Genomic DNA, 24,156 nt, shown 5'->3' with positions numbered 1-24,156 from the left:
ACTCAACAAGGTGGAGAGGAAATTGCACAGTGAATGTTTGAGCTGTTATCGCTCGCTGTTATAATATGAAACATAATACATTTATTTAAGGTTTTACGATACTGCCAACCCTCCCAAACATTCCCTCACCACAGAATGTTAACCAAAGCTTTATTTGGAGAAGCAGCGTTATGCACATGTATAGTTTTTGTCTCATGAAAAGCCATCATCCAACTACTGTACCCCTCGTGTGCATCACTGGCCAATAGATTTTTGGTGAAGTGAATGATTTTGCAGTCCATTAAGTGGCAAATTGATAAACATCTTTTAGTCTTAGTAGAGAGTAGCTGGTTTTCAAATTGTTACCTGTGTGTGAGGGTCGGATGCGTGGTCTGTCTGTCCCAAAACGCTGCAGAAAAAGTGCAAGTTGTTTCTCCTTTGGGGCTTTGTCCAAGCCCGTTGCTATCAGGTAAGAGCCAAACTGTTCTTTCCACGTCTTCCATTGGGTGGAAAGGTCGTCTAGCGTGGGCAAAAGAGGCTGCGTTTGAGCTAAAAATGCTGGTGTGTGCATTTTGGAGGACTACTGTCCCACCCAGGACCAAGACTATGAAGCTCATTCAAAGTCAAATCAAAGTTATGAAAAAAAATAAATAAATACAAATTTGGCCCATGTTTTTGAGTCAGTCTGAAAAAGGGTCAAAACCTCGCAAAAATAATCAAGATTTAATAATTAAATAAAAAACCAAAGCAGATTTGTTTTACAGTATATTGCATCTATTATAAAATACATTCAGAGGATCTCAGCTGGGCAACACATAACAATGCATCATGTTAGAACTCTTATATTGTCCCCATTTATTTGGTTTCTGAGATCATATGTATGTACAATTCAGCCAGTGACTCACCGGTGCTGGAGCTGTAGGTGCGGACAGTGGTGTCAGTCGGAGGGTGTGAGCAGCTCGAGTCTATGGACGCTGTGTCATCATCTTGGGAACAGCCGGCCTGGATGGCTCTCAGGTAGCTGTGGCTGCGAGATCGGAAGCATGTCGGCATGGGCAGGTCTGGAGGCTCTGGGTTGTCCTGAGAATGGGAGCGGGAATCTCTGTACGTGGAGTCGGAGCTGCGGTCCTCATAATGACGACCCATGTCCAGGTCCCGTAGCTGGAGAGACGACAGGATAAGATTGGAAAAGACATGAGCTGCTTTCAGACATGCACTGAACTCCAGATATTTTCCTGAGGGGGCTGTATGCAAGCTGCTCCAAACAATAGCCAGAGTTCCCCTGCCTGCCCTCTGGTAGAAACTATGGCTAATGTCCGAATGATCTAATGTGAGAACACAGCAAGAGATTTTCTGGAGGATTCCAGGTGAGTGAGTGGGCACGTAGACAACGTTTCTAACACGAGGCAAAACGGAAAAAAAACCAACACATCCCAATTGAAGTTACATTCTGCCTCCTGCATGATCTGATCAGACCCTGCCCCTCGCCTGAATGCTCAGGAGATGTTCCTGTTGTTGTGAACATGTCTGACCTGGACAATCTCCTGCTGCATTCCTCATGTGAAAGGAAAAGTCTGGAGAAAATATGGACCGATTGTCCTGACATTCCCCTGTGGTTATGTCTGAAAACGGTGACAGTGGTGTGTGTAGAAACAAGTGTGTGAGTGGTTCATTTTGACCACAGCAACTGGAGGTGACCAGCAGCTCCTCAGCTGTCTGTAAAGAACACGCTCCACTTGGGAGACAGATTTGATGGGATCCAATAAAAAAGGTGAAAAACTACAATAGTATTGGAAAGCACAGAATTGTACCAGTGTTGCTCTTATCGTTTCCCTCAAGCTGGGTCTGAGATGGATGAGATGTCATTTCACGCTTAAAATGCATTTTCCTCTTTTGTTTGACATTTCTTACATGGCCTAGTCTCTAAGACCTGTCAACTTAGAGAACATGAAAGAAATATCAAGGCAGCAGAGATCACTTTGAAAAGTTTGAGTATGTTTTACACAGCAACTCCAGGCTCCGAAAGAGTGAGTCATTTCTGAGGCTTCTTTTGTGGAGCAGCTTCGCAGATGAAGGGTTTCATATTCTGCTGGTCGACAGAAGCAGCCTGAGAAAGACTCTGAAAATGTGTGTAGCAAAAGTATTTTGTCGGTTCACTGACTGGTAATAAAAAGATCTAAGGGTGTAAGTGTGAGAGCAGCAAGAGAAGACGTGAAGTTACAGCATCACACATTTTGAAGTTGTTTCGAATGATTGTCACTTTTCTCTCTTTAAATTCATTTAGTTTTAAAAACACAAGATGACCTCAACCAGTTTGAGTGATAATGAATATTAAATGTGCTTGGGATGCCGCTGTGCATGCAAATTACAGCAATAAATTAGAGCACATTCGTCATAATGCAGAAACGTGTCAGAGATAGTGTGCAAATCCTTCTCTAATAGCTCGCACTGCCTCATTTGACTGGTTCAATGAAAAAGATCTGCTCCGCACAGCTGTTCGTCATCCCAGTGACCTTGTCAGCGGGAGGCTAATAACTCTTATGTAAGTCCATGAATTAAGCCTAAAACTACCAATGTCAGTCATTTGGCTTGCAGGTTTATAGCGTTAAAATGAGATACGGTGGGAGCACAGGGTGTCTTTGTCATTTTAAAGCTGCTGTTATGACTGTCAATCAGGCTGTGTCTGTGAAAATGCTGATTTTACGATGGAAACGAGTGCAGCTCGCGGCAGACAAAGGGGCTCATTGAAAACCACTGGTGATTTGAAAGAAGTACATTTGCCAGGAGCTAAGTGATGTAAATTATGAGCAAGCACAGATTTACTCATAACTCATTAGAAAGAAAATATATATGCAAAGCTAATGAGAGAAAAGGAAACAGACAGAACGAGGAATTCATTATTTGGCGTCTTCCGGATGGCACACACAGCATAATGCGATCTGTGTTTGTCCTCTCCAGACCAGCACTGACCTGTCCCATGCAGCTGCGCCGGCCCAAGGTGCTGCAGGCCTGGCTAAAGTCATCATCGTCCCAGCGTGGCAGAGACAAGCCTGTACCCTCGATGCAGTCGAGGTTGTCAAGGCTGCGGTTATTGGAGAGCTCTCGGAGAGATGGAAGACAGCTGGATAGAGTGAGAGGAGAGGAGAAACAAGAGAAATGAGATAGAGGAGTGTGTTGAAGATATGAAACAATGTCAGGAAAACAGACGGTATGTGAGGACATGCAGGGAAACATGAAAGATCAGCAAAATCAGGAATTGAAAGAGAGATAGGAGCATAGGGTTGTCATTCAACTCATCCCTTTCATTTCCGTCCTCATTTGGGCACGTTAATGTGCCCAAATATAATCGGAATGACTAATTATAGCATCTGATCTGCATGCAAAACCAGACACGTGCACAGCTCGCAGTGTTATCATGGTGCCAAAGCCAAAGAACAGGTGCAGGTTTCATTTAAGTGCCTGTAAAGTCATGTTTTGCATATTCTTTGTTGGCACACAGTGATTGTTAGATGTCAGCAGACCTCCGGCCATGTTCTATGCAAAAAGATGTCACTTCAGTCCCTCATCTAAATAATGTCAGACTCACTTAGCACCTGAAAGCACAGGGAAGATATTTAAAAGCTTGATGGTAACTGTCAGTTGTTGGTAACAGGGCATGAATTTGGCAGCTGGAGTTGCTACATACATGTGAGGGGGGCAGTGCAAAGCCAGCAGTGATAGATCATCCAAATCAGACAGAAGTGTTTTGCACCACGCCCCTGAGATGTGACTTACAGACCTATCTACCACTGACCTGCTCATTGACCTGCCCAGCTGGTGCAGAGAGGACACACTGTGGAGCGGAGACCACAGGGCGTCCAGCTCCCCCTGCAACAAGGCATAATCCAGGGTTCTGCTGCTCACGCCAATCAGGGGGCAGCAGACCAGGAAGTGGGGTTGGATGGTCAGGGATTGGCAGCGGGAGGAGGATTAATCAATCACGCATGCGTCAGGTAAGAATTAATTCTTAAATGTCTAAACACATTTAAACACCACCTAAATCTTTACCCTGCATGCCAGCTTAGCCAGAATCAGTGCATTATTTTCATTTGTTGATGTGTGTATGTGAACAAAATAACTTGAATTGATGGATTTTCACAAAACTTGGTGTGAATAGTACTTGGGAGGAGGAGGAGGAGGAGGGGGGGGGGGGGGGGGGGGGACGACTACTGACTGTAGTCAAAAGTCATGGTCAAGGTCAACAAGATAATACAAAGCTTACCAGTATGTTAATCAGAAACGTTATAGCCATCATATCATCCTTTTTATTTGTATGGACCATACATATCACATATGATGTCATATAAGTGATGCCATGAAGAAGTCTCAAAGAAGTCAGTAAATGATGTCATGTGACGTTCACAAATGTTTTTTTTGCGTCCTGTAGGACTATAGACATGACCTAAATAAAATAAAAAAGAATTCATGATCATAAGGTTAGAATGACATCATAGTCATAAAGTGTCTGAATGTATTAAGCTCACAACTAATAATAATAAAGACACTATCAGCATTTTATTTAATTAACCAATGATTTGTCAACATAATGTAAAAATTACATCATGATGACATCATTATGATATGGCATTATATTTTGTAGTATAAAAAAGTTAGCATTGCATTGTTTATGTACAACACATGAGCAGTGCATGAAACCATCCATGTATATACGTATGTGGAGGGGAGGTGTGTTTTGGTTAAATTGAGTCTGAATATTGTGTGGAATGGACATTTCAACACTTCCTATGATTACTTATGTTGACTGTTACTGTATCAAGCAGGGGACATAGTCTGTAGAAGCACAAAACTATGTGGCACGAGCCCAAAATACCTTAATCATAAAAATTTCTGAAGCCGTGCTGATTTCAGATAGAAATTTAGAAACATGTTTATCTCAGACAGCAGACGTGAACGCAGTCTGCTCTGTGTGGGAACGGCAGTAAGAAGGTAAATCATCTCTGAGGTAAGTGACATGTGGAGGACAACAGGAGTCTGACACCACTTAATTCCATACATGAGTAAGCACAGCTGGGATTATGTGCCCATGTTGAATGCATTTGTATTTTCCTGCATTCTGGTGTAGTGAGGCTGTGTTAGGTGGTTTCCTTCTTGTTCACCACCAGAAAAAGAAGTGGTTTGATTATTGTATTTTAAATTTGTATAGGTTATAGCAATCAGTAGTTATAACATTGAAAATAGTTTAAGTTAAGGACTCGATCATTAGCTTTTCATTCATGTATATTTACAAACAGAATATGACTATAGCATTAACTTATGCATTAAAAAAATGTGAAATATAATTAGTGTCTCCCTTAATGTTGAGTGTTAATATGTTCTGCATAATAAAGCACAGCTCTGTGTCGGTCTGTTCTCTTACTTGCGTGGGGGCAGCTGGTCGCTCAGAGACTGCTGCGTAGCCCTGAGGTAGCTCTGGCGGCGAGCAGCAGATTTCGGAGAGGGTTTCGGGCTTCCCTCCGAGTCATCGCTGTCTTCCATGTCTCCCATGGCCTTTACGTAGCTACCGCTGCGCATACGCCGACATGGGATTTCATTGGCACCCCCGCTGTGGCCTAATGTGCTCCATTCACCCTATAGGCAGCAATAAGAGGCTAAAATTAGTCTTTATCTATTTTAACTCTGTATCACTGCACTGTAGGATACTTTGAAATTCACATTAACAAACACATTGGAATAGTTTGCAAATATAAATAAAATGTATACAATGCAACTTTTATCAAGCACTACGTTCACTCACCCTTCGTCCAACCTGTAGGTAGTTGCAGGTTAGTTCTTGTTGGCAGGACTTGGACTTGAGCATGGACCTGTCCAGAGTAGCTGAGCCCTTCTGGATCACCGGTCTCGGTTGGCCCATGGTCAACGTGGACCAGGACCCTCCTTTCATATAGTCATTGTCATTTATCACCATAGCACCTGTTCTACCTAGTCCTCCACCTCCTCCACCCCCAGGCCCAGGAAGTCCCTGATACTTCATGTCATTGCTGCTTTTGGAAGAGCTAATGGTGTTGTAGCCGCTGTGGATGTACCTGCTCTGGCTCTCGTGGCCACTTGGACGCCCTAGAGTCATCATGGCCATGGTGTTGTGGTAGCTGCTCAGATCACTGCTGTCCAAATCATCTGAGCTCCAGTAACCTGACATGTTAGAGCGTGGCCGTCTCTTGGCACTTGCCTCTGATTTTGTACCCCGATCTTTACTTTTGGATCTGCGATTCTGTTTCCCTCCGTCCTCAGTGCTTGACGAGCCTCCACCGCTGCCGGTGGAGCGTCCATTTACATTCCCCTTCATGTTGTGGCTTTCCAGTGACTGGGACTTGGCAAAGAGTTTCTGCACTGAGTGCAGCATGTAACGAATGCGACCAGGACTGTCTGTTCGCTGCTTTGCAGCAGCAACAGCAGACGTCCTATGAAACTGCAATGTGCTGAATCCATCCCGCCCTGCAGATAGCTGCTTGTCAAACTCCAGCAGACTTTGGGGTGCCTGGCTCTTGGTCATATGATGTGATATAGTTGCTGAGCCGCTCGTTATCATAGGTGTTCGTCCACTCAACCCTGCCATGCCCATGCTTGTTCCCATGCCCATGGACATGGATGGCCCCATGGTCCCTGTACTTATCCCCCCAATACTGTCCCCAGGTGGGGAGAAGTCCGACTGGTCGTAGGAGTTGTAATGAATCCTGGGGAAGGTACTGCTGTTTGACAGCTGGTTGTTAAGGGGCAGCATGCAGTCTGGTGGAAAAGAGTCTGGGTTGGCTGAAGGGTAGAGGTGGGGGTCCATGGTGCCATAGTGGTCCATTGAAGGGCTCAGCAGGTAAGGGCTGCGTGGCAGGGTGCTCGTCTTGTGAGGGTAGAGGGCCTCTGGGTGGCCTGAAGAGGGATCACAGGATTCAGACAAGTGTCTGTTACGGTTGGTCCCCAACCCTTTCATGGTGGTCTTCTCTAGAAGACCTCCAGGCCAAGAAGAGTTGACTGATGACCTTGAGCGTTACTCCTAGAAAACAGAGACAAAAACAGGACAGGAAAATCCAGCATGAAAAAGAGAGAAGAGGCTTTGAATTGGTTAAAGTAGACACTCAATAGCGCCTCTCAGCTCAGCCACAAAATCACGCCCACTGATGTGCCAGACCAGACAACAAACCGGAGAGCTGTGGGATTGTGAGGGAAACACTGTGGACAGTGAATGAGACAGATTTCCACTGCCTCCCACAGCAAACATCTGTTACACTGCTGCAAATGAATAGAAAAACAACATGTGGATAAAGACAAGCTGCAGCTAATGTGAGAGGGCATATATCATGCGTAAAAGAACAATTGCTCGCAGTCATCTGTAACTGCAGACACCTAGCAATGTGGAGCTTCACAGCAGCCAGTCAACAAGTATCTCATCTTTTTTAAATTATATTCAGAAAAAGGACATTAGAAGAAGAAGAATTAATCACTGTCCAAACATTTTCATTCATGTTCCAAAAAATACACTTGTAGCATTTTATATTGAATTATGTGCCAGCAAAATAATCCAAACAACATACCCGCTGCCTCCCTGCATATTCTACAGGTTAGCTGTCATACAAAACAGTGACATTTTTGGGAGATCCCTTTCTTTCAGCCTGTCGCACTCTGTCTCTGCCCAATAATCCATCTGTTTCTGTTTCTCTCCTCCTGCTCCTCTGTTCCTTCTCTCTCCTGTCCCCATCTCCGGTGGGGATCCGCTGGCACTGGTCACTGAGCTCCGGTCCTATCTTTGCATGGCGAGCCAAGAATGCCACGCAGACTGTCACAGTGAAACCAGTGAAAAGGATTTGACCAGCAGGTAGTGGGCGGCGGGAGTTGGCAGCTACAGTTTTCCTTGTCCTCTGTAGTAAAGCTGTGCTAATGCCCCGGCAGGCAGGATCGAGAGGATGGATGACAATTGGAGGGGAATATTATGTAAAGGTAAAGCAAAGATGGATACAGGCTTTTATGGTATTTATTCATTGAAAAACGAATTTGTATGTATAAGACACCAGGGAGCCGCCATTTAAACAGACAGAGACAACCGATATAAGCCTCCTATCAGAGAAGGGAGACATTTACATTTTCAGCAAAATGAACTCCTTTCATTATTCCATGTTCTGGCTTGTGAGGTATACAGATTGGTATTGTTACATTTTAACGGGTTACTTTTCTGCTTTGGGACAAAAGTTTATCTGAAACTCCACAAATTAATCTTTCCTTTCCCGCAGCAGCTTGTGGACTATAACCACGAAGAATTTAGGGGATTTTTATGATCATATTCGTTTTTTAAATGTTCTTTGAATCAAGTCATTTGTTATTAGTTTTGGCAGCTGTTGGAGGCTAGAAGAACCCTGGCAGCTCTCTGACATTATCAATTTTAGTAACTCAAATATCTGAAACAGTTCCTTACATATTAAATATAGTTAAAACACTTTCCTATATCCTCTCTATGGTTGTTTAATACAATGCACAACATTAGATTCTGATTGGAATGAAAATATATCATATATTGTTGAGCCAAGATCTGCAGATTTTCATGAAATAAACTGAAGCTGTTTTGGAGATATTTTCGGGCACTGTGGCAGGACAGCATTGAGGTGCGATTCACACCTGTGAGAGAGGGAGCGAGAACAGGGAAAGACGTGCAGCAAAGTTGTGGGTCTGAACTCACGCCTCTGTATGTGGGGCACCCACTCATCCCTAAATATGTTTAATCTGAATTTATCCAGAGGAAGTTTGATGAGTGGGACAACTACTTAATTAAAATTCATATACATGTATTGGAAGCTGCTTCAGACAACCACAAACCAAATCTGCGGCCATATCGCTTGTTGCAAATATGCCAGAAAACATCAGCTATGCAATGACAAAAGCTGCAACAAGGGGACAGTACTACCCACCACTTTAGACCACTATCCCATTCTTTAATATTAAAAATCAAAGAGGAAACTGGCAGCAGTCCAAAAAATGTCTTAGTCTTGTCCTGTCTCAAGGAAACTTCTTCTTTGCAGTGCAGCAAAGGGCAATCTTATTTTATTAAACAATATATATATCATCATTTCTTTGTTAAAACTCTGAAGGGAGGATGTTTTCTGTAAAATATACATATCTTCTCCTCTTCATAGAGCTAAAACCAGGAGAAAAGGGGAGAATTATTACAGTGCACTGCTCGACAGGAACGTGGGAGTTGCAGCTCGATTTTTAAGACTCCACTTTATTTGCAGGCTGGTTCGACCTAATTGTGATTCGCTGTTTCAGAGGAGGAAGTGAAGTGTATTGTGTTACCTTGCCTTTACATAATGTCTGCACACATGCCCATTACTTTTACACACTTCTAGCAATTAGCTGAAAAAAAAATCTCCATATAAATTATAAGCCTGACTTTCATGTCGCCATCATCAGCATGCTGCAGGCACAGACTCATTTAGTGTCATTAACAGAGCCTCTCTGAGTGCCATCTCCGCTGATAGGGTCAAATCCTCTAAATCCTTTTACACCACATTAGCTAACTGCCTCATATCCCGCCGTGACACGCCACTCAGCTGAGCTTAGCATACCCTCCTCAATGTGTCAGCCATCGCGGCTCCAAATGACAGTGATAGAGGTATTATAAATAGAGACGGGATCATAAACTTTGACGCTGAAACTCATACATGGAAAACATTTTACCACATTCAGATTCTCCCATTTGTGCATTTTAAGTTAATGATCTGTGGATTATTATACTTTAAAATGAGAAAATACAAGTAATATATAAGGAGAAGAAATATTATTTTTCTTTATAGAATAAGACCTACATATGGCCAATGGTCAAAATAATCCAAATAAGTGATTTGAAGCAAAAAAAACATTTAAACATTTAATTTAAAATACATTATTGTCTTTTTGAGAAACTAACTGTAGGACAACAAAATATTAGAATATAAAGTTGTAAGTTGTTCATAATTTTTTATGACATGAGCTTGTTCTGTTCATTGGTTTATTGATCCCTCTGTAAAATAATGTAAATATTTCTAAATTCAATGTGTCCACTGGACAAAAATAGAGCAGCTCCTTTTGGAAATGTTTATATTCAGTCTTTGTTGAACAACATGGCGACTTGAACACATCCGGATGAATCAAAATGCCTGGAAGTCACTGCAGGTTAATATGGTTTATGTTACACAGGGGCAGTGTGAAAATCAGTCCTACAGCTGCTAATGTTCATGAGTCATGTATAATCACTGGTTCCAGCAGCTACAGTAGCAATCCTCATACAGTAGCACTACATTGTAATGTTAATAGAGGTCAAGAGGCATTTCGACCCTCAGGGAGAAGAGAGTGAAAAGGATGCAGGTCAAACTTCTGTCTTCATTACAGCAGAAAAGTGTGTGTGTGTGTGTGTGTGTGTGTGTGTGTACCACTCGCGGATAATAAACATTTTGAAATCATAAATGTGTTTGTTTGTGTGTTTTTACGCCCTGCTTGGATCGTCTGGTGGCTGCATCTCCCTGCCTCGTGCACCGGGGGGAGCTGCCATCTGCTCCTTCAGTGGGGATAGGGGCGTTTGGATCCGTGTCCAACTCATGACCTTATACTCATTCTGTCAGCAACCACAACCTGAGAGCCACAGGCAGTTCATGCTACTGACCAGAAGAGGGCGATCACGGTCAATACAAGTTGGAGTGCCTATCTGCCAAGTTCCATCATTTTTAAATGTTTTCATGCAGAAAGTAGGGAATACATGTCAGAAACAACAGAATCATTAATCAGTCATAGATCATGAAAGAGCATTGGAGGCGTGATGAAGAGGAATGTGTGGATGTCAAGTAATGCTTCGATAATGACCAAAAGTAAAAAGGTTATATCTGAAACTATTTGTCTCGATAGCACTCATTATCTTTTCTAATGATATTCATAAATCAGGGAGTGATGGTATTCAGATCCTTTATTTGGGGTTAGTAAAATGTAAAGTATATGTAAAATATATTGTAAATACAAGAAACATTTAAAACTTTTATCAACACAATCACTTCAAATATATTTAAAGTAAAAGTTGTTAATTAAAAATTGTTCTGCAGAAAAATGGTCCATCTAAGTGAAATATAATTTACATATTATAAGATTGTTAATACTGATGAATCACTGTAGAAGCAGATTCTACCATTGTGGCAGGTTATGGCGGAGCTAGTTTTAACTACTTTGTATGGCCTATAGTTTTAGTCCAGTGGTTCTCAGTTGGGCCTCTTCCTACAAAGAAGTCTGACCATGAGATGAATAATGGCATAGAGATGAAAAAACAGTTTTTCTGTTGCACAAATTTTCATAGTTTACTTTTCACTTTTGGATGATGATCCTAGATTCTTTATGTAATAGGGGAAAAGTTGACTGGCTTGTGGCATGAACAAAATGAAACCATTGAAGAAGTTTGGAGGGTGAATGTCACAATGTTTTGGGATGAAAATGCTTGGATGGAATCGAAGTTGTTAAATTGCAGCTCAAAATAAAAGTTTAAAATACTGATTGATTTTAAAAAGCTAAACCAGTTGAACCATAACAAGAATCCTCATGTCAACCCTGAGCATTTCCTCTATTTCCCTTCAGTAAACTCCCATCTGTCAATTTGACAAGCAGTAAAAACAGATTTCATCCGTTCCATTTATACCATTCACATATTTCCTGGCGTGAAATTTCTCCAAATTGAAACTGAAAGTGAAAATTTCTTCTTTCCAACCTAAGCCACATTCGGAATAGTATAACTGATTGAAATGTCTCTGGATGATCGATGTCAGAACTTATGAGGGGCCAGATTTTTCAACTAGCGTCCAGTTTGTAGATTGACAAGTCCTTGGGCGGACAGATTTAGATTAGAGGCTGTGTAAAGGACATCATCCCCTCATCTGAGCAACACAGGCGGTTTGTCAGAGCACAGCTCAGTCATTCAGCCCTGAGCCCATCTGCTCCATATAGGCTTACAGCGATGCCGGGGAAGACAGGGGGCAGTTCTGTGTGTGTGTGCGTGTGTGTGTCTGCTGCACCCACAGGCGGTGTGTGTTACATGTAACAAGACAGACGAGCGCTCGCAGGCTGCTGGTGATGAGGAAGGGACAGGAGGAGGTGAGGGAAAGCTGTGGGGAAAAGGTGTGGCTGTGGCAGGGAAAATGAAAGCAATCTAAAGGAACGAGTAGGTGTGAAAATGAGTAAATGTGTCGTAAACTGGGAGATGGAGAGGAGGTATAAAGAGGCAGAGCGAGACGAGGGACCGGGAGCAGCAAGAAAGACTGCTCAGAGGAGGAAGAATAAAAAGACAGAGGACACCTTTTTGCATAAAGAAACAAGCCAATTTTTGTGGTTGAGTTGAGGTAATCAGACATTAACGGAGGAGGAGATGTGTGTCAGTTAGCAGCGTTCGTTGCATGTGTCCGTCCCAGAGGTGTGAGCTATAAATGAGTGTGAATATGTCAGGCGTATGTGTGTTGCCAGATAATAACTGCCTCGGACTGCTCAAGAAATGAGAAATTCCTTTTGCTTTGATTCAAGTCATGAGGCTTCGTTCCTTCAAGTGAGAAGTAATTGAATAATTTGTCAGTCACTGAACGCCTCTGAGTGTTTGTGAGCGAGCACACACACACACACACACATACACACACACACACACACACACTTATATGTATGTGTGTCATGTAATTAATAATAAATGGCGTACGTGTGCATGTGTGCGTGTGCGTGTGAAGTAGGCTAACCTTGTCCTAATTATGCTCTATCTATTCCATCAGTGCTGTGCCGTGGCCTATTTTCACAGCTATAAATTTACCACTCTCCCCTCTGTTGTGATAGATGACCCACTCATTTTAGCCCATCTCTGAAGACTGCGAGCCAGAAAGAAGTCAGTGGAAGACAGTGGCGCCACTTCACTGCTTATTATGGCATGGGAACTTTCCACGTACTCCAAACTATGTCTGGCTCTGAAGTTGGTACATTAAAGGAGTATTGAGGTGTTGGGGTTTTTTAGGATGAGGAAAAACCTAGTATCAAGAATCAGTGAATATATTTACAGCTGAAGCTAAATATGCCACCTGGAGATCTTGAGAGTGTTACGAGTGTTTCACGTTTAAGAGAGCGGCTCCATCTTGTTGCAGTGTAGAGATTATTTATAAATTTGCAGAACTGACTCACAAAATGTGTTAAGAAGCAAGCATTTAAAAAAAAAACAGAACAACTAAGTTTCTAGTTATTGTTCTGTCACTGATGCTGACCTCTAATAAGCCTGCAGGGGGGCAAGCGAAAAGACAAAAGGTCAATTAAATGTCACATTTAAATGTAGTTCAGATCTGTAAATACACTATTCCTGTCAAGTAAAGACAATGTGTGTTGTTTTTTAACTACATCGTAGGTCACTCTTGGACCATTGACACACTGGGTAAATCTTACACAGCAGGATGTGTTGTTCTTTTAACCAGTAAAATGTTAAATATTCTACACAAATGTATGGTTGAGCATATGGTTCATTATACAATCTGGGGATCAGCGTCTTGCCCAAGGACACTTCGGCATACAAACTGAAGGAGGCAGGAATCGAACCAAGGATTAATGGACAACCCGTAAATGTCCGATTTAGAGTCTCCAGACTTTCTGCAGAGTTTCTGGCCAGTCTCCAAAACTCAGCAGAATGTCCGAAGCAGTCGATGTGAGAACCAAGCAGGAGATTTTATGGAATAATACAAATATTTCAGGTTGAAAAAGCAGAGCCAACACATGTAGAAGACACCAACAAAGATGTAAAGAGGTTTTGGTGATAAGAGCCGAAGCTAGAGTTGGTGAGCTGTAAACAAAAACATGTGATATATGCAGCGGAATTAACAAGTAACATCCTGCCTCTGCCTGGTGCACCACCCCTCACCTGAACGCTCCAGAGATTTCTGTGTTGCTGTTAAAGCATCTTAGCAAAGAATCTCCTGCTGCATTATGCATGTGTGAAAAGCAAGAAAGTCTGGACCCCATTCTGCGGACATACTCCGTAAATATCTTTCGATGTCATCACAAGAGCTTAACTGCTACGCCAGCAGCTGGGTTACAAAAAACTATCCAACTCCCAATAAATGACCCAGAAAAAGTGTCCCAACAAGCTCAACCTCACATTTAGGTGGATAGAATAACATTTTTCTGAGTGTGATAAAGCACTGAGGTGCTATCTGCAGCTCCTTGATAAGATAACCAATCCTGTTTTACATGTTTATGTAACTGGTGTTGATTTAACTTCAAGTTGTTTCTCCACTGACTTTATAATCCACACAGTCCACAAACACAGAATTGCTCTGTAAATATTTGCTCTATGGTTCAGGTCCAAAGCCCAAAACAATACATTTGTATAAACCAGAGCTACTGTGGAAAGGGCCAGTTATGGTGGCCATGTTCCAATACAACCCATTCACTCCCTCCACTCTGACCTTGTCTGTGTCCTTTTGTGATTCTACTGGGACAACCTGCCTGTAAGTGTGAAGACAACTGCAAGTTATAATAAACAGAGGCAGAGTCACAAACAAAATAATTCAAATGAACTAGCAACAAGGACAGCTATTTTAAAAGAGATTGTGATAAAACATTTAAGGATAATTCCAGATCCTATTGTGTCTTTATACAACTCTCACATGCTCATATGTGTATTTTCTTTTTGATCATTCCTCATGTACATGTCGGCTGCTGATCCCTTCATACCCTAATGAGCCATTTTCAGACATGGACTCAATGAAACATCCTGAAAATTGGGCTTGGACATTTTGCGGAGTTTACCTTCCACATGGGAAGAATGCAGCAGGTGATTGCCTGGGTCAAACATTAGAAACAACAGAAAAATCTCCAGAACATCCAGGTGACGGGAGGCACAGCAGAGCATTCAGGAGGCCGGACATGACGATACATTGAAATCACGTGTTTTCGTTTACAGCACATCGACACCAACGTCGGCCCTTATCGCCAAAAGCTCTTGAATCTTCTACATGTATGACTCCTCTATTTAATGCTGAGATACTTGTTTTCTTCCAGTTTTGCGTTCGTCACATGTTAGAAACATCAACAACTGTCACTTTGCTTTGCTTGTTTCCTTACATTCACCTGCTGTATTCTCACATGGGCTCACTCAGACATTTTCTGGACATTTTACTTGGGGGTTCCAGAATGAGATTTGCTTTCTCACATACAGGTTCTCTGGATAATTTTAGAAAAATGTGTGTGAGTTCAGTGCATGCCTGACTTCAGTGTAAGAGAGTGGGCACAAAATCTAGTCTTTGTTCTCTGCACCAACAGATTGACATGTTATTCAGTAGAGCTAATAAGTAGCTTCAGGAGTGTGAGATATGGCAAAATCAAGTGGATTTCTTCCAAGGTTACTTCTATGTCTTCTGAAGATGAAATGCCTCTTTGTGTTCCCACAGTGTTTCTTTGCTGAGCTGCTGCAGAGAGAGAGAGAGAAACACCAAGAGAGAATGTAAAATGTGTTTTAACTTTGGAGGATACCGACTTGATCTGCAGAAAAAACCCATATAATCTCAGCGAGACTTGAATTGCATATTTGCACATATTAAATGTGGATGGAGTTCAACTGAATTGAAAAAATGTGAATCATTAAATAATAAATATGCAGGAGGCAAAAGTTGTGGGTTATTGAATTAGGGTCATGTTAGAAAGGATCAAACACTGAACTATATCCTTATATCTCCAGATTTAAGCTGAAGACATTGTGGGCAGACGTGGTCTTGTGCTACTTCATTTGAGAGTGTGTTTTTTTATAGCTGGGACTGACACAGGGGTGGGTGTCTCTGGCTGGGTGCAGTGAAGCACGGAGGGAGGGAGGGAGGGAGGGAGAGGGTTGTGGGCTACAGCTGTGGCCTCTGTCTCTAGACTCAGGGCAAAATAGAAGGACTAATGCAAACAGACACAGAGACGTGCACATATGCACACACAGATGCTAACACATTTTTATGAATGCACATATATTAAGAAGCTTAAATGCAAGGACACCATTCAAACACACTCTCCCACACACAGCAGGGAGCCACTTTGAAGGCTACATCAATATGTCTACGTTTTTTGTTAGTATGGACAGGGATTAAAACTGATACACAGCCAAAAAGCTTGTGTTGACAGAGATTGTTGAATGCCATTTTCAAACGAACATGTAGCAGCATGAATGTCACCTAAAATTTAAGGTTAACCAGAATGCAAGACATTGTTATTATAAGGGGGGATAAGAGGTTAGATATGTTTAGTAAACTTTGCAAGACCTGAACACTTTAATGAAAGCTGCCTCCATGTGTGAAAGCTACGGCCACCCACAGTCTGTTACGATAACGACAGCACAGCTATAAATCCCACCAGGATAAGCCCTAAACCCTCACCCACTTCAAAATGCCCTTGGCCTGACACACAATAGCCATAGTTAAATCTAACACATCCACGCAGCCTTGATCCCCACGGAGGATGAGGAAGCAATGCCCTGCTGTGGACGGAAAGGGTGAAAAGTCACTTCCTGTCGAGATGCGCAGGGTGGTCACGTGACAAGAGGGGGACAGTTGTCCCCTCTGGATGCCAAGTGGGTCAACGCCGCATCCGTGCCACTCAATCGCCATGTGACATCACAATAATACCCTAATGGCCGTCTTTCAACCTGTCAGCCCGTACACTGCCCAGGGATGAGCCGTTGTCCTGACAACAGTCATAAAGCCAGCAGGATGGGCGGAGAGGGTCCGTCCTCCCTTTTATATCACACGGAGCTCTGACATTTAGAAGACGGGTGCCACGGCCCTTAGAATATGTGATAAAGTCACATGGATGTATCACACAACATGTGACAGTGTGTGCAAAATGCATTACAAAAAAATCATCTTTGAGTCTGAGCACAACACATCCTGAGGAAGTTAATCGAACGTCCTTTTTGAGTAGGTTGTGATAACATGATTTTCTGGCCACACACAGACTGTGGCTGAGTGTTTGCTTGGACCAAAGCCACATGAATCCATTTCCAGAAAACGTGCTCAGACGAGTGGAATGTTTTCTGTCCAGCTGAGAGTGAAAGTAAACTGGTGGCTGATGAACAAAGCTGAGTATCGAGCAAGTCAAAGACACTCAGCTGTTGCTCTGTGCCAGCTGGATACGTAAGTAGGTTGTCGATGGATGACAGGCCTGGAAATGAACGCTGCCATCTTCAGCTGTCAACCGTGACTTCACATGGTCAAGGACGTAAGATGTAATGGAGAATTCTAAAGGACTATAGGAACACTATGACAGAACTTACACTATGTGAACATTTGTCGCAGACGATTTTGACATGGGTTGATTGAAATGTTGCTGCCACAGTGAACTGATAAGATGGCATCATCTTTTAAAAAAGATTGTCCAGTGTCCCTGATGCTACTGGAGACAAGAAAGGAGGCATTGAAGCACCTTTCCTTATTGTGTCTAGAGAACTGGGCCAGCTCTTATCATGGCTGTTCTGCTATATAGTCCTGGGTCATTTCACAGTAAAGGTTGCAGCCTTTACTTTGGCTCAAATAGTCTTAATCATCTTTACTCCTTCATCTTCAAATTCTATAATAGAACATTTCTAACCCCACTTTCTTCATAGCACCAAAGCAAACAAAGTACATTGTGTCATGATATAAAACATAAGCCCTATTCCTGTTTTTTGGAAAGGTAAAATGGCCCTCATCATGTTTTAGAACCCATGGACATGTTCCACTAGGGAAGTTTTACAGGAGGCAGTTAAAAAGGGTTGGAAAGAAAATAGAAGAAAATGTATTTCACAGTTTTAAGCAAAGGATTAACTAACGATATCTGGATTAACAACCCAACATCCAACAGCTGTAAAATATGAAATAAAGGTGTGTTAGTGTGCTGTGTGATTTGTACGTTAAGAGGCATTTTCATTACTTTATCAGTGCTTAATCAACACTCTCCCATAAGCTTTACTTCCCACTGTGATTTGAATATCACCACTGAGGCTCATTACCTTGTTAAACTGCATTGGAGCAGGTAATCTGCATCTCTGCTGAAAATACCTGTGAGAGACGATGTTGACCTTGAAAAAGTAACACAGAGCAACATTAATTAATTTTTTATTTTACGTTCTATTAGAGGTTGGAGTGGGCCTTGTGCTTGTGAGCGTGTTTATCCTCACACATATTAGAACATATCCATCCAACAAATGTTTTCTCTGCAGTGACTCATCTAAAAATACACAGATTTCAGACGTAGCCACACGTCTCGTCTCTGGGGGAAACCAGCTGTTCATCTATGCTTTTTAGGCATCATAAAAAACAAAAGGCAGGAGGAATGGCTAAAAAGGATGGGTCATGCCTCATATTAAATCTGTTTGTGTAGAGCAAATTAAGGTGCACCCGATCTGACTGTTATCAGGCAATGGAATGGCTGTCATCAACACATCTGTGCCATTTAGGCTGTAGGGGCCTACTAAAACTACCAGTATGTTCAGGTGGCTGTTATCACCCTTTTATTTGATGGATACATAGATGGATATGGATAGATAGATAGATGGATGTATATGATGATAGATAGATAGATAGATAGATAGATAGATAGATGGATAGATAGATGGATAGATAGATGGATAGATAGATGGATAGATAGATGGATAGATAGCCTTATTTTGTAAACTGGAAAAACTAACGTACTGTGTTGCTGCACGCATCCAAACATATCTGAAATTGACTTTACTTTATTAAAAGCAGCAGTAAATGGTATTCTTAAGAAGTGATTCCCATGATATATTCAATGTGTAGAGCAGTAAGAGCTTTTTAATAGCGCAGAAAGAGCACTTGCAAGTGTTCAGCCCGTCCAGGATGCATGTAAGTTGAGAGATGAGAAAAGAGACAAAAGAAGTTCTACACTGTGTTTTAGGGAAATTGCCACATCCTGCTTGTGATTGTGTGCAGACAGCTAGAGAGAGTACTGCATCAATCACTGCTGTCCTTTGCAGCCCTGCTCTGCTCCCGACATTCTCATTCACACAGCGAGTTCAGCTTTGATCATAGTGTTTCAGTAACGCGGTCGAATCCATTCTGCCTTCCCTGTGTGAAGCTACCTATCGATCTGATCCTCCCCTGGCAAACGAGCATGTCTCACCTCCTGAAAGAGGAGAGCATGAACTAATCCACCACAGTGAGAGTTGTATGATTAATTTGTTATCATGTGCACCTTTTGTGCTACAGTAACTGCAACCTCCAGATCCAGTCCTAACACCTCTCACATGGCCTATTGTGAGTGTGATGTCAGCTACACCCTCTCATCCTCCATCCTATGGAGACTCCCATCTGGGGTCTAATGGGAAGGAGTGAGCGGAGACCTGTGATTGGAGCTTTCTGTTATCTTCTAAGCACAGCAACACGGCTGGCAGGACCCCCTGTTCCTGCAGAAAACTGGCGAAATGTGTGTAACTGTGTGGGTCTGCTGAGGTGTCAATGTGTGTGAATGCCAACAAGTACACTGTATGTGTATGCTAATGCATGTATCCCCGAGTGCATGTGTTCTCATGTGATATAGGACGTGTGGCAGCTGTTAATATTTGAGGAAACTACAGAAGATAGAATCTTGTGTAGGTGTGTGTGTGTCTGTGTGTGTGCATGTGTGTAGGGATGAAGGACAGTGGCTTTGACATTGTATGTGAGGTTTGGTCATGCGTGGGTGCTTACATTGAATCTGGTTCAGTACCAAGTGCACAGGTTTACATCTCCATTTCAATGACAGACCGGAGAAGTAGCCACAGAAAGAGCCGTCTCAAAGTGAAGAGGCAGATTCACATGTTCATGATGATGTTGATGGTATTTGTGCAGCTTGTAAAACCCCATTAAACACAACATTCACTCCTATGCAGCCCTAGAAAGATCACAGACCAGGATTTTCTTTTTGGATTACTTTAGCTTTAACAAGTCATGCTTTTGCTTTATGTTGCCCATTCCCATTACACAAAATCTTTATTTCATCATAGGTGATATTTCATTTAATTATAGTGTGCAGACAACTGTATCTGTGCCATTGTCCTGTATTGTAAGTAACGCAAGGGTGTTGCAAAATAACGTATTTCAAAAGTATTGCAAGGAAATGCAAAAGTAAGTAAAACCTGGCTGTGACCCTTCATGCCATACAGGCTCATAACAAACACAACATGATCCACACATATGCACTTTATGACGTTATCATTTCAGTGAGATGTTTTGCTGCTGCAGGAAATGATGATGTGATGTGTTTTTACGGTTCATTGGTACCGCCCCCATCCCATCTCTACAAAGCATTATGCATCCAGCCTTCCTTACATTCCTTCATTCTATTCCTTTTTTGATTTTTTTTGGTAAAGGTGTCTCAATTCTAAACAATTAAGGATTTACCTTCTTGATTTTTTGACTAATTTATGTGATGTATAAAATATATTTGACTGTATTATACTGATTGAGACATTTCAAGCAGGAACCCTCTCCCCAGGACTGAGGAACCTCTGTGTACATTTCCACCACAGGGATCAGGGAAATCTTTTTAATCTCTGCTCTGCTCTGCCCCGCTGAGACAGTAACTCTTCAACTCTACTTTGAGCAGACCGACTCTCTGTCATACAGATTCCTGAGTGATGAATGTGTTTGTGTCGATGCTTTTAATTGCTTGTTCTGCTTCTGATGATGATTTGACGAAGCCTGACGAGGATCTCTGGTGTAGATCTAAACACTTCTCAATTCCACTTGTTAGGAACTATTGTGCAGATTGTTGCCTTCAGTTTGATAATTGATGCAGCACCTATGAAAGTTTGGTCCCAGGAGTTTCCTATGAATGTCACTTCATATTAAAGTGAATATACTATAGAACATTTTTTTGTCAACTTGTTCCCAACATTCCCAACACATTCTTATCCGCACATATTCCCTGAGAGCTGCAGATTCTCATCTTGGCTGTGAGTGGCTCTGACCGACTACACTGCCTGGAGAGGAAAAGCTCCAACAACCAGTTTCCAGGTTTACAGAGAGCCAGGTCCTTCCAAGATTTTCAACGCAAGCACTGAGGCTTCTGGGGAAAAAATTGCTGTAAAGTCTCATCCTCATCCATTATTGATAACGCCTCGAGCTTTCCTTGTGCGTGGGATGACAAACTAAAAACCAAAAGTGGCAACTCGGTAGCATAATGCAGAGGGAAGGTTTGTGTTTGAAATTTGAATTTGTGACTCATGCTTTGATGTCCCGTCAGTGGGTTTGCAGGGAACAGCAATTAGCTTCTAATAGATGATGTCAGCGGTGAATCCCACCCACTGACGATTAACGAGGGGGTTAAAGGTTCTGCTTTCAAGGCTACGACTCTGTTTATGAGTGTTTGTGTTCAATTGGCCTTGTTAATTAGTTTAAAAGCAAGTTAGTGCTGAGGTCAAGACTTACATTGGCAGTTCATTTCTCCGAAGGCTCTATCTGAGCAGGACGAGGTTTCCTGAAAGAGATAGAAGGAAGAAAACTGTGTCAGCGTTTATGTCTTCTATGAATCGATACAACCGTGACATGCTTAACTTAAACGACAACAGAACCTGAGCATACTTTGCCCCACACACACACACACACACACACACACACACACACACACGCAGAGAGAGCTGAAGATCAGGCTTTACCCTGCTGCATTGCGAATCAGGTTAAAATAATCTGATGGAGAGCCAGCGCCTGAGGGCAACTCGTGTGCAGGCTCAGGCCAGTAAAGTATCAGCAAGCAGCTCCACCTTACTTTACTCTTCTCTGGCCTACTTTCTCTATCTCTCATCTGCCTCTCACACACACACCTTGGAGTGCAGCACAAAGGCACTGGCTTTAGCACATTTTAATCACCACAGGATCCCACTCATCCATATTCCAGTCACTGTTTTTTTATTATAACACCCCGCAGTCGAATAGAGGCTCTGACAATGTTGGATCAGGGCTCTTTTCACCACGGGCCTCTGCAAACAGCCATACACTCTCCATGTGTCCTGTCTGATAACACTGCAGAGTCCACACCGAGGAGTTTGATCAGTGCTTGGACACACTATTGTGTGTGTGTGTGTGTGTGTGTTTGTGTGTGTGTGTGTGTGTGTGTGTTTGCACTGGAGTACCTTTGCACAATTATTTATTTATGTGAGTGCAGTCTTTTGTGTGGAGTTTACATACACTTGGCTTTTCTGGCTTCTCCGGCTTGCTGCCAAAGCCCAAAGACATGCAGATTGGGGTTAGGTTAATTGAAGACTATAAATGTGAGTGTGAATGTTTGTTTGTCTCTTTATGTTGGTTAGGATAAGCTCCACCTCACCCCACGACCCTCAAAGGATAAGCGGTATAGATAATGGATGGATGCATGCTAGAGTTTATTTCTTTTATCTCTTGTCGTCCCTGTTAGGTGAAGATTAAAACCCGTCAAACACTCTCTCTCTTTTGTTTTGTCGTGTCCATTGTCACAGTCCAAGCCTGTCAGCGCAGACTACAAGAGACTCGTACTCTGACAAGTGCCATCTAAAATCTATGGGAGAACGACTCTTCGAGGTCACACATCAAACTGCATCATTGAACTCTTGTTTTGCATTATGGATTATTTTTTTCCTCGAAAAATTCCATGAGAAGACGCCTTTGTTCGTCAGTCCCACAAGCACTCAAATATACAGTTTGTGGAAAGGTAGAACTTTGATGTTAATATTTAAATACTGCTGCATTCAGTGTTTTATGCTTCACACACACACACACACACACACACACACACACACACACACACACACACATACACACACACAAACTCACAGTGTGAAGCCTGTTGGAGATTCTCTTTGATATTTTGAGCATTCGTCTGCTGTACATCTGTGAAGTATTTGATGGTATCACACAAACAACACAAGTATTCACTGTTAAAGCAACATACAGAATCCATTAATGAATGTAGATGACATGTGCTTAAATTAGGGGTGTTTCTTATTTTGTTTTTACTGTTCACCATCTCACAACAGATCCATTAGCAAGGATTTGGGAGAAGAAGCTATACTCAGGGTCAAACTCTTTAAGGCACCCCATAATTTAAGAATAAAGTTATGCTAAAACTAATCTCTATAAACAGATTGTGAATGTACAAAGCTTTTTCATTTATCTGCATCCATCTGCAGATAACTGTTAATAGAGATTAGCCAAAATGTTGCCTGGACCCAAAACACCCACAGAAGATTTCACTGTTTGTGTTTTGTGTGGTGTTTTCTGTGATAGAGAAACCAGTCAGACTGTAAAGAGAGCAAGGTGAACAGGAGGAAGAGTCTTGGCCTAAAGAGTTGCTGTTAAAAGTGGAAGCCGCAAATTGCTGTCTGTTTCTTGGACATTTTGACCAGGCTTTTCCTGGAAGACATTGATTGTGTTGTTTACATGAAGATGAGTCCTGTGCAACCAAACACTGCTGCAAACCAATAAGCTCCCAAATGAGGCATCAACGGTAATTTTTCATGGAGCCACTGAAGTGATAGAAAGACGTCAACACTGGTTGCAACAAAGTGAATTGAATCAAACCAAGACGTGGGTGACTGTAGCTCAGGTGGTACAGGGAGTCATTCATTAATCGCACGGTTGTCAAAGTGTCCTTGAGCAAGATGCTGAATCCAATGTGCAGCCTAGACATACTATGTTGTACTATGTACTGTAATGTTTTGAATACTTGATATGTTGTGTACTTATATGTTCTGTCTTTTCTTATGTTTACACCGGGGATGAGAGAGAAACGGAATTTCAATCCTGTCTATGCCCTGTACACATGGCAGAATTAACAATTAAGTTGACTTTGACTTTTGACTAGTATGTACTATAACTATTTGTATGGCCAATAGGATGTTAGTGGTGACCCTGAACACACGTCCTGTAGCCATCTCAGGTATCAAGCATTAGGATTTGCAGATTAACATGTTAGGTAACTGTTGGCCTAAATTAAAAGCATTTCCGCCTCCTAGCTGTCTGTCTCAACCAACAGCAAGCTGCAGTTTACATCCATGTAATAAAGAAATGTAAAAAGTATCAAGTATATCGTACCATAACGACTACTCTTCACTGAACAGCCACAACCATTGTCAAATTGAAAGAAATCTGTTTCACCACTCTAGTTATAGTTTTGATTTTT

The 24,156-nt window shown here is 42.2% G+C and overlaps 1 protein-coding gene across 6 annotated transcripts in view; it reads right to left on the bottom strand.

Annotated features, from left to right (window-relative positions):
- dlgap4b (discs, large (Drosophila) homolog-associated protein 4b) overlaps positions 1-24,156 on the bottom strand; it is a 126,608-nt gene that overhangs the window by 19,969 nt on the left and 82,483 nt on the right. For 3 of the 6 annotated variants that reach the window (XM_069510242.1, XM_069510227.1, XM_069510231.1), the window contains 6 exons: positions 21,432-21,480; positions 5,774-7,024; positions 5,396-5,607; positions 2,950-3,100; positions 885-1,140; positions 346-498 (listed from right to left, as the gene is read on the bottom strand). In XM_069510242.1, the coding sequence (XP_069366343.1) occupies positions 346-498; positions 885-1,140; positions 2,950-3,100; positions 5,396-5,607; positions 5,774-6,961 (1,960 nt within the window). In that variant the 5' untranslated portion in view covers positions 6,962-7,024; positions 21,432-21,480. Of the gene's footprint in view, positions 1-345; positions 499-884; positions 1,141-2,949; positions 3,101-3,772; positions 3,875-5,395; positions 5,608-5,773; positions 7,025-7,562; positions 7,713-21,431; positions 21,481-24,156 lie in introns of those variants that run through there. The other 3 variants (XM_069510248.1, XM_069510235.1, XM_069510238.1) reach the window with 3 other exon arrangements.

Source organism: Paralichthys olivaceus, chromosome 2 (genome assembly GCF_024713975.1).
Source record: "Paralichthys olivaceus isolate ysfri-2021 chromosome 2, ASM2471397v2, whole genome shotgun sequence".
In the NCBI taxonomy this organism is placed as follows: domain Eukaryota; kingdom Metazoa; phylum Chordata; class Actinopteri; order Pleuronectiformes; family Paralichthyidae; genus Paralichthys; species Paralichthys olivaceus.
The sequence above is the reverse complement of the archived record's forward strand: the minus strand, read 5'-3'. Positions and strand labels throughout refer to the sequence as shown.